Below are 12,058 nucleotides of genomic sequence, written 5' to 3'. Positions count from 1 at the left end.
ACAATAACAATATATAGAAATTAAAACTAGATGTTGTGCGATGCAATAATACATCCTTTGTTCATTATAGAAGTCGTGATGCAAACATCATTCTCAAGCAGAATGTTTTATGCATCGTTTTACATATATACCTCATTTGATCTTTTGCTGTATAGCATGTGGTGAGGCACAGTATCGTCACCATTAACGTTAAGTTTATTGGAGGGAAACATAGTATAGGTATGCTATTAAAAGTCTCTCATATTAATCCTGTTGCACTTCACAAGCTTTAAATAAGATAATGTCTCAATACCGACATTTAAGGTGGAGGAATCGATATTACCTAATATGATAGACGTTTAATCTCTATTTAAAAACAACATTTGATAAATACTAACTTTATATTAAAATGCATTTAATGACATTGATCAGATTTAACAATAAAAGTTTCATTGATGATACTATAAAAGAATAACAAATAATGATTTTCAGCCTAATTATTTTTGTTTAAATCTAGGAACACAGAAATGCAGATTTTCTCTCTTTAATCAATAAAGCACTAAAAGTATACTATCTGTGGATCACCCTGTTATACGCCGTAGCCCTACCCGCTCCGTATACGTAGTCGCTATATATTACTGATATATCAGTTATCTAGTCGTTATACAGGCTGTCCCTTTTGACAGATTACTGACAACAGGTATTGGTGTCCGTCGCTACGGTAAGAAGGTGAGATGTCTATCGACACACCGAGATAACCTCTGTAATTACCAATCTGCTATATACGCTGCAGTGAACTGGAAAATATGTTGAGTGATTTATTGTGAAATTTAACAATCTTCAAAGACAAAGTTTGTACTCTATATACCAAAATTTATATAACTTTTTATAATTACTGATGCACATTGCTGATTTATGAAGATTTAATTCGTGCGTGATGGCAACTAATTAGTGTTTAATTAGCAGTTATCTTTTACAACATCACAGTAGCAATTTGTGAACAGTTTGTGTCTACGTGTGTATTTTAATTCAACTACTTTTAACCTATTATAGAAGGTATGCGCTAAGAGAATATAATTTGAAAACAGATATAACAGAAATATTTCTCTTTCTAATTTAAAAACATCGATGTAAGATAAAAAAGATAATAGAATACAATTAATTGAATTGTACACCCAAATACATTTGAGTAAAATTCATCATTTCTCTGAATTGCTGCTGCTCGTGCTAAACATGCTTGATAAGCAGTAGCTGTGGACGCGTTTATGTGTGGAATGATAATACACAGACCGCGGTACAATGTACTTCACATACCTCACTCACCAATGAATGTCAAGGCATTACATCCTTACACTGTACACTGAACAAATTGCCTTTGTTTTTAAATTTGTATTCATATTGTCGTAAATACATGAGTATTTACATCATATTTATGGATTCAGTTAAATCAATTCGTCGTAAATAATTATTTATTGTATTTTTAATTTGTATGAATATGTTTTATGAAACTTTTAAAGTTTTCATTTTTGAATTTTGCGTCTATTACTTCCGACAGATTCAGCCCTATGTGGCTAATATTATTAGGTAGTATCCCCGCTATTACAGGGAGCATTGTATGTATGTATGAATAGGATTTAACTGTTCGCATGTTTCACATGATACAACTACGTACATAGTCCGACAATACAACAAGCCATTGCCTATGTAAGATCCATGTGAGAAATATTTTGTATAATAACCATAATGTACTCACGTGCAAACATAACATTGATAAAAGTGGCCAGTGTAGCCAGACTTGTTATCCACCCCATCGTGTCTGAAAAATAAAAACAAAATTGTACAGACTTTTTGTACGAGTCGTTCATGCATTTTGGGACAATTGAATCATAACTCTAAGACAGATATATATCAAAACCGTCGTAATGCATGTGCGTTTTCACATTTCGTTGATATCATTTTTACAAAATTCGAAATGATGTCACAAATATTGAGCAATGGAATATATGGGAAAACATTATTGTGCAGGAGATTCTACAAAGTGCTAAACATTGATGTATCGATATACCTTAACCCTATTGTTCATCTTAACGCATTGGCTCTTGTAAAGAGTTTTCATAACGAAGAGTTTTCAAACGGTGCATATCGCATCCTGTGGCGAAGTAGTTCATAATCAATTACACCATAAGCAAGACAGATTATCATTAACAGTATCGGTTTGTGTTTTAACGACGAGGTATGTTGTAGCGATAGGAATTATTGCAACACCTGAACACCTACTGTACGAAGTGGCTCTTATCATCATTATAATCAGGTGTAAAACACGTGTTGTCATTTTCTAATTATCTTGGTGTCAAACCCCTCTTTAGTCTATAACCATGTCGTCGGCGTGAAATATCCTCTCCTTCACATGATTGTGCTCGCCTAGGCATTCATTACAATGTGCCTCATACCACTATCTCTCTTTTAATAACACATTCTACAAAATAATTATACTTACAAGTGACAGAATCTATTCAACAGCTGACAATTTCACAATTTTGTTAATTTTATGGCATAATTATTTACCAGAATAGCTATAGTATTGTTTCTTCAGTTTGTTTAATGAAATGTTTCTAACACGAAATGACTTCATATTTAAAACACAAAGACGAAAATTTATTTTAACGACTGTTTATCTAGAGTTTGGTGACTAATGTCAGTACTACAACCACTCTAAAGAAGTCGTTTGTCTTGGTTCTTTTATCTACACCCTGTATGTGTGTCATTATTATCGGTCTGGAACAGGTGTAGATTTAACCGAGAGCCTTCCTCCTCAGAAATAAGATTATTTTATTGCAAGTTCAGGGTTTGGCTTTCAGACCACAGCCAACACATGCCTTCAGAGTAAACATAAAAAGCATGGTGAATACTTAACGGTAGACAAGGAAAGTGATACCTTGTACAATAACGATTTAAAGGGTATCAACACAGTGTGGAGCAAGCTTACGATCAACCAAAATGTAAATATTCTACAGCTCATAGTACCATGTTCAGATTGGAACGCGCCCTCAGCCCAAAACATACAGCAATGTGTTTTATTACATTGGTGTCGTGTGCTTCGTATCTCATTGATGCCTACAACATCATTTTGACAATTATAAAACAGAGCAAAAGGCAGGTGTTTACAAATTACTTGTACTTTGATGTAAAATGCCATACACGGACCTTACTCAACTGAACTTAAGTATTTCGATGTTGAGTATCATAGATCATAAGTATCATAGATCATAAATGGATTTTTATGCTCTTTGTGACAAAGTTTAAAACATATTTTTGTTATACATTGCTTGACACCCTTTTATTATCAATAATTTTAAATGTAATAAATATTTTCCTTATTGGTACATTGTATGCCCTTATATAAGTGATTCTTCTATTTCAATTGAAAATACATCATGGATATGACCGCGCTGTAAGATCCAAAAGGCTTGATTCAAAAGTACTTTCGCGTGGCTTTGACGACTTTCACAGTGCACATTTTGGATGAAAGTATAATGTATTAATCATAAATTGTGATTTGAGATCAATGTTTGCTTTAACTAATTATCAATTTGAATTTTCAATTTGAAAAATTATTACAATCATGAATGTTCGAAAAATTCAGTTATTACAACAAAACCCATAAGCAGAACATGATCAGATTGATGTATTGTTATCTAAATATTACCCTTCAAAACGTTTTATACTTAATACATCTAAGTGATTGGATTCTTATAAAACGATTCAGAGTCGTAAACTAATGTTTTACGATTCTGTTTTGCACAGTAAGCGTACCAAGTTCCGCCTTCACTGAAAACCCTTCCTTTTTATCATCTACATCTGTTAACTTGAGGTCAGACAAATTGAACTTAAGCGTCTTGCTGGGCTTGAAGGAAGCTTGGAGGAAGGTCGCAAAATGTGTGTTTTTTATACACTAAATGGTTGTGGCTATTTATTCTTGTATATAATTCGCTATTGGGGTAATATAGAGGTTATCGGATGGAACACTTGAGATTCGGTGTATGCTGTAAGTTTTAAGGTCCCTTTAAGATATAGCAAGCTCACTGTTCACTCTTTCGTAATTATTTCGACTAATGCTTCTGATCAAAGTCCTAATTTTAGCGTTAATTCTTCCAAATTATAATTACGACTGTAACCTAAATTTGTTGACAAGTGTTTGATGCATTTTTTTTTTAAATTTTTTATCTTTTTTAGTTTATTAGTTTAAAAAAAATCCGTCCTTGACTTTCAGCTTGTATTGAACGATTGCAATATAGTGTCTGTATTCCCCATTCATTTACCTTACAAATCGCAGCATATTCACCTATTCACCTTTTACATCATACACTATATATTAAAACTGGTTATGCGCTGTGTAAACGCGAGCAGCATCGGCGATAGCATACGTAATCTAACTCAATAAATTCTGGTTAGAATAGAGAAAGATGAAATTCTATACGTCTGTTTTGTGGCAGTTCCGACAATTTTCTGTATCAGCAATTTTCTTTTTAACATAATTTTAATTTAATCAGCTTCAATCCAGGCACACACACCTGTTCGACATATATCACTGCGCATACGACTAAAGATTAGCAACACACAGCCAGTCCCCCGAGTAGACAGCACATATCTAGACTACCTTCCTTTTTATCTAACAAGGCACGCTTTTTTCTTTGACATTCCGTGTCATCTTTAAAGTTGTCTCCTTAAATGATAAACATACTTTAAGCCCCTTGGGTATAGATATACACAGATTTATTTGTATACCATTGATGACTCGGGAATGGTTTTGTAGGAGCACTATGGTATTTTGCGTATATGAAGCACTAAATTATACACAACTTAACCAGGTAATAACTGCTGTTAGTTTGAGTGTTATATATAAGTCAAACTACAACGAGAAAAACATATATACATTATTTTGCAAATTATCGCTTACTTGTACTCATATGTATATATTTTACATTTCTAACTACATATATGTATAAAAAGATTCTTGATTTTGAGAATTGATCATACACCAAAAAAGTATAGTTTTTGACATTTTTTTTTACATTTCTGTGACATTTTTACCTTTTATAGAAGAAATTCTTAATATCATGATGGAATACAAGATCCATTTCGATCAGGTCCTTTTCAGAAAAAAAGTACTTTAATTTTTTATGAAAAATGATATCTGCTTACCTATGTGGTGAATTAATCCAATAAATTAAGTGTGAGGGATTTCAGTGCATTAAATCCCCTTTTCCTTAGTTCCTTCCTTAGAATCACAGAAGCAGACGACAGCTGCCTCGAAAGCACTATGGTAACAATCGTGTGCCTAGAACACGTCCCGGTCGTTATTCCATGTTTTATATCTCCTCTGCGTTACCACTGTCTGAAATATAGAAGAAAAAACAAAACGTCAGAGAGGACTGCCTCCAAAAATCATTATTTCAATACAAGTCCCTTCGTTGGCTACGACGATTCATCTGATTGGTTAATTGCAAAGAATGGACGAACAATTACTTCGGCACGGGTAGCTCACAAAAGTAATGTGTTAGCGAGGTGGGTGACTTACGTGAAAATTGAGAAGTTCGAAGAATGATTTTACGGATAGATAAATATGCTATCATAGGCCATGGTGATCGTCGCTGTTACTAGTTGTGTGAGTAGTATATAAGAACCTGGACAGACACGCTAAACTGCATACGTGTAAAACGCATGTACCCTACGATTATCCAAATAGGGAATGTGTGTCCACTGGATACTCACTCCACGTCTGTTAGAGCACCGGTATATCCAACAAGGTGGTTATATAAGGATGTATATCCAAAGAACAAATGGCAAATTTAAAGTCGAGTCGTTAATTTATCCATGTATATTTTCTGTGTGTTTTTTTCCACTAATACGAGTAAGGTTATTACGTTTGCAGTACTAAGACTGCACTACTGTAAAACATTAAGGATTTACATAGATATGAGAGTCTATTACTGTGGGCCACTTCACTGCCTAATATCTATAAAACACACAGCCTACACATACTTAAGCTCTACACTGAACGTATTCTAAATGTTCTTAAAAATGTATAATAAACTATTTTGCCCGGACCACTTCACAACGTAATGTTCTGTGTAGATTTTATAACTAGAGTACATAACCCAAACACATAAAATCCACGGCATCCACTCCTACGGTCCAGCATATAACTGACTACTTAAGCTTTAGAAATATTATAAATTAAAAAAGCAATAATTTCACTTATATATGACGTCTCTGTATTTGCTTTTACAGTAGCGTCACCAGTGTTACTACATAGACAGAATTACGTTAGTTTACCTGCTTACCTTATTTCCCCCGTCAATGGGAGTTATGTTGTCAGCTACATGTGTATGTAATCTACGGTACCTGCCATGTACGCTGTATTTATTACGATCCTAAGCACCTAGGGTATAACCAGCGGTTATGGGAGTTTAACTAGTCTGCATTGTAAATTTCAAATTTTAGAGCAATAAAATTAAAAATTTCAAACACTGACATAAAATTTGTTAAGGAAACCAAGCAGCATGAAGTGTTTTACTTTGGCCCTGAGTGAACATAGGTACCCATCACTTACAACAGAGAATCACTGAGCCGTGACGATGGTGACAGAAACACGTGGCAATGAATGGAACATGACACAAAAGTATCGGCTGTATCCGACGTAAGTTAGCTTTAATCTGCCACTGACATAAAACTAAAAGAGGTCTTAAAATATGTTAATTATTGTGAAATCACGCCTTTAGAAATTAAATTTTCATTTCTGATATTGTTTAATTTATTCTTTCTCTGTAACCAATCTAGTACATGTATATATATTTGAGATTAAGAAAAATTACATAATAATAATATTATTATTATGGATATATGTTCAGAGTAAGGAAAAATAAAACTGTCAATTTTGATACGATTTCGCTTCAATCTGATGTTACTTTATATATCTACATCAACAAGAAATTCAATTACAGTATGAATAACAACTGAGCTACAAATGTCAAAGGATAACAATGCATCGTGTATTCTAGTTTCATATGATCCGAAATACGATAGGAAGCATCTTAGTAAGATGATAAGAGGATCGTGTTAGGGTTTGTACAACAAAGGGTTTTAGATAAAGAAAACAGAGATGTGCTATAGGGGCAGTGTTGTTGTGATTTTATTTGGCAACACGAGAGTATCAGATTTTTGCATACTAATCAGTAGGATATCGTCATTCATAGTTATAGTCGATGTAATCGGGTGGTGTAGTGGTTAAGCCACTCGCCTTTCATCTAGCCGGCTGGAGTTCGATCCCCTGGTACGGACGTGAAAATTGAAGAGTAACCTACCCGATCAAGTGAGTTTTTTCCGGGTACTCCGGTTTCCTCCCACTCTAAGACCCTTATGCCCTTTTATCCGGGCCATCGAAAGTGATTTGTTTAAGTTGTATATTTCGTGTCGCATTAGATGTAAAATAATAAAGTGCATATAGTCGATGTGTTAAAACATAACCGCTCGAAAGAAGTATAAAAAGTATAGTATAAAATTAATTAATAAGTGTGTTAATGTCCGAAGGTAAGAAGACCAAGTTACTTTGGTACTGAAGGAAAAAGAATAATTCGTCAGCTCCTCTTTTGATAGAAATAATTACTTTTCGACGGTGTGGTAGCACCTTCAAAACAAAATCTCCGAACAAAATATTAAATGAAGTTACTGTTATTTCTATTAACAAAACTCATCATTAATGATATCGTTTTAAAACCTTTGAAATACAGACTGTCTAAATGTCTATGTCCACCAAAACGCCTGCCAGGTTCTGCATACTCATAATGCATTGCTTAACAAATCTGGCATACTTCTCCACCTGAAAAAAAGCGTATTGTGGATATTTTAAGGCTGGATGCATTTTGTTCTTAGGGACAAGACAATCACAAACAAACAAAACACACACGAGCAAGTGAAAATGGCACCTAATGGGTTTATTTTGATAGTTATTCAAAGTTTCCGCCACGTGAATGCTATTTACTAGGCGTCCATAATTACTTGTGACATCGGCGCTAATTGCTGCACATGTACAGACACCGAGCATATGATGACATAACACAAGCTGTTGGTATGCATTAACGTATGCATTCAGCTACACCGAGTCCGACTTCTTTATCGTTTATTACGTAAAAATATAATTTTGCTAATTCAAATTAGTATTGTTCAAGGTTGAATAGCGAGGTTCATCGAGTGTTACTATTTTGTTCCAATAACAATGGTTATTTGTTTATTGATTGTTTTGCTCTGTAAATACAATTGTGTAAACACCCTGCATTAGACGATTATACTCTATGAGCGAAGTTAATATTCTTTCAAACAGGTTTTAACGACCTCGCGAAAGGTAACATAGCATTCCATAAACTCACTAATACAAAAGAGTCAAGTATTACGATTTCTGTTTTCCTGTGAAATTAAAATCATAACCCTGAAACTATCAAAAGGTATGATTCACGGACAGTCTTATTTGGCATTATTATTTAGTATAGTTTACTTTGTATTTTCACTTACCTTTAAATTAGATATCCAATTAATGTTGCATCCATTTATATTCTATAATGTAATTCTTATACCTATATTTAGCATGCATATATTCAGGAAAGACTACGTGGATATTTCATTTCCTGATGTAATACTGTCATTTCTGATACATCGAAATTCCTAAGGTGGCATCTTGAACACACGTATGTGCATTACATGCATATCAACTCATATCACGTAAGTGCATCAAAGACCACTTTATAGGATGAATAGGATGTAACTATGCGTAACACGTGATTAAATATGGTGGTGACATATTTCACGCGCGTGGGATAAAATCCTGCACGTTCTTTAGTGAGGTCCGGCATAATATACACTGGGTCTTATTATCATTAGTTGGCATTCCAATGAGTAATAGAATCGACGACTTAATTTGAATTTCTTCACTTCCTGGTGCACACAGACATCAATGCTAATATAGAAAACCCTAAATGGTTTATTTACAAATAAAACAGAATTATCCAAACAGCTAGTGCGCCTTGGAGAACGCAAACGTCCTAAAATCTAAAACATACGCTGATACTTTTTTTTAATATCGCGACGTGCTTATGTAACTATTTAGCGACGATGTTATTTTCGCAATTCAGATAACTCAATCAGGTACTAGTTAGGCATAAATTTTCATGATTTTACTTGATTGTATAATAAAACAAACTGAGTTGTGGCGCAGATAATGGAGTTTGGCGGATGACTGTGCCGCTTTTCAAATTCCCCACGAAACAGTTTTGTATATATGACGTCATGATACTTGACGTACTATTCTTTCGGTCTATGGAAAAATAACCTCAAAGACCTAACAAATAGAAATGAGTGGAACATATGAAATTAAATTATTAATTCATATACATTTTTTTTTCGTGTGAGAAAATTTCGCGCTAAGAAAGCCTTAACGCTTAATTAGTGTAATTTTACCCCTAGCGTGAATTACGTACGGTTATAGTACATCATCACTATCTTTGGTAAGGGAAAACAAATTATACATTTTATGTATTTAGCATAAGTATAAATAAAGGTTGTCGATGAGTATCTGGGCAGACATCCCCTGTTACCTTTGTTTTGTTTTACACAGTTAAGTATAAAAAATTTCCAAAATGCTTTATACTTTAAAGAGCGTGTTTCCTGGGGCCGCGGTGGCCGAGTGGTTAAGATGTACCGACATATTACCACATGCCCTCCACCTCTGGGTCGCGAGTTCGAATCCCATGTGGGGCAGTTGCCAGGTACTGGCCGCTGGTCGGTGGTTTTCTCCGGGTACTCCGGCTTTCCTCCACCAACAAACCTGGCACGTCCTTAAATGACCCTGGCTGTTAATAGGACGTTAAAATAATCAAACCAAACCAAAGTGTTTCCTAATCTATTAAACATGACCAAAAAATATCGCAGGCCCAAACACCAACACATAACAAAATTTCAAGGTGAATTGGACCAAGTTTGAAGTCAAGTTTTCGTTGAAGCGAAAGGACCTGACTTGGAATGAATGAAAGGAGGATGCACTTAGAATAAAGAACTGTTAGACAATAGCTTGCCCATATTATCTCATTTTGTATACAGAAGATATCAAAAGATAGAAAGTTCATTGAAAGTGCATCCCAGGTGCAGAAATTTCGTACATATCATTAACTAAGTTACGCATCTAAATAACTGTTGTTTCTTTTGTGGTAGACATTTGGCAACAAATCGTTAAGGCAGATGTTTGCCCAAAATGCATATGAAAAAAAGCAGGAAGAATTCGGTCGCATCACTCAATAACGACTTATATGCGTGAAACACATGCCGTCTGGACACCGGTATTACATACAACGGTTATGTCAGCAAGTTATAGTAGGATCCTAAGGCAGGGTAAGCCTAAGGAAGAATAGATGTACGAGATGGCCATGATTTATTCGTGCAGAATCATACACGTGTTGTACAACTTTTTATCTTTTTCATGTTTTTAATAGAATAAGTTCTGGTTTTAAGATAGAGCAGATAATCTCTGTTCTGAATAGACAGCTGTAAAGCAATAGACTGATATCAGAGATTTCTCCTGTATATGAATTCGTAAACCTAGATTTAATACATTATTAGCTTACTTTATATTTACACCTTTGTAAATAACACCATGAAACTTTATTGATTTATCAAGGATTTGTAAAAACGAAAATAAAACGCTAGTTGCTTTTGTTTAATACGACAGAAGTATTTCATATTTTTATTAACCTCTTATGATAATGCCAAAAAGTCAACATTGGGAAAGTTCGGGTTGGACATTTTACGCAATTTCGCCATACTTATGATAGAACATCCTCGGTCACCAGGGATACGATCACATACGTTCTCTTCAATTGAATATGGAGAACCTGGATCAAGGAATGTGGTAAGGGTGCTAACTATAATGATAGCCAATATTTTGAAATGTTTTTCCTCGACTTGAAGAAATTATTCGGTTTTATATTTAACACTTCATGCCACCATGTAGCTTCTCACAGTCATTGGTATATCATTAAAATGCATTTATGTACATGTATAAGCCAGCACAACTATAATTATCAGTACTGAAAGCTGACAGTAGGGAGATAGTGTTATGATGATAGGGGAGGAAGGCGCTCTTCTGTGCATGTTATAATCACTAACATCAGCATGTGGAAAGTGCTTTTGTAGGAAACAACTATAAATAAACCGATATTGTTAAAGCTACCAATTGTTGTGTGTTCTTTTAAAATATCCCATCATCAGCCATATCGTAAAAATCTGCTTATAAAGCACCTTGATTATTACTATTAAGCACTTCACACATACATGAACAAAACAACCTTCTGTACTTTAAGGTAGATGTACCCAGTTCATATCCTCATGAATAACACAAGTCTCACACAAGAAATGTGCTTATTACGGAGAATGGATATAAGGCATTCCGGTCAAAATATCTGCATACGTCTTTTTGAGTCAACATCTGTAAAATCATCATATACATAGTCTCACAATATCATCTTTAAGTTATCAAAAGAAAAATACATATCCCTCGCGTTGATCTTTGAAACAACATATTCCTTAAACTTTTTCCAATATGAAATTTGCACTGTTGACATAGCAATATCTAACCTGAAATTTGAAATCTTTACCTATGTTCGTGTATATAAGATATGCTTATAAGTAAGATTAATAATACCGAATGATTCCCGATAATCTCTATATTTTGTATCGATTAAAATGTGTTATTTGTATTAATAATACGACCAATAGACCAATGAATTGCATATTTATGTTGCATATCTTGTGAAAATCAATAAACAATTTTATCTGTGTTATCGTTCTAAAACTCTCATCGTAAGTGAATATTTATTCAAACACGTAAACGTTACTTCCGGTTTACACAAATTATCAATAAAAACAAACTTTATGGAAGGAATGTATGCTTTAGAAGCAATGCCCTTTTTGGACCATCCAATCATGGGAGTGTCTTAATTGAAATTATCTCTCGTGAAATGAGTCGTTTCGGGGT

At 34.2% G+C, this 12,058-nt stretch overlaps 1 protein-coding gene across 7 annotated transcripts in view; it reads right to left on the bottom strand.

The window, feature by feature from the left end:
- The window catches only part of LOC138325328 (collagen alpha-1(IX) chain-like), a 116,945-nt gene that overhangs the window by 60,746 nt on the left and 44,141 nt on the right, over positions 1-12,058 (bottom strand). For 2 of the 7 annotated variants that reach the window (XM_069270895.1, XM_069270888.1), the window contains exons 1-3: positions 5,558-5,729; positions 5,182-5,374; positions 1,733-1,795 (exon numbers count right to left, since the gene is read on the bottom strand). In XM_069270895.1, the coding sequence (XP_069126996.1) occupies positions 1,733-1,790 (58 nt within the window). In that variant the 5' untranslated portion in view covers positions 1,791-1,795; positions 5,182-5,374; positions 5,558-5,729. Of the gene's footprint in view, positions 1-1,732; positions 1,796-5,181; positions 5,375-5,557; positions 5,731-5,751; positions 6,039-6,323; positions 6,460-12,058 lie in introns of those variants that run through there. The other 5 variants (XM_069270891.1, XM_069270890.1, XM_069270893.1 and 2 more) reach the window with 5 other exon arrangements.

Source organism: Argopecten irradians, chromosome 6 (assembly GCF_041381155.1).
Source record: "Argopecten irradians isolate NY chromosome 6, Ai_NY, whole genome shotgun sequence".
NCBI classification, from domain to species: domain Eukaryota; kingdom Metazoa; phylum Mollusca; class Bivalvia; order Pectinida; family Pectinidae; genus Argopecten; species Argopecten irradians.
This window is presented reverse-complemented; position numbering and strand designations above follow the sequence as displayed.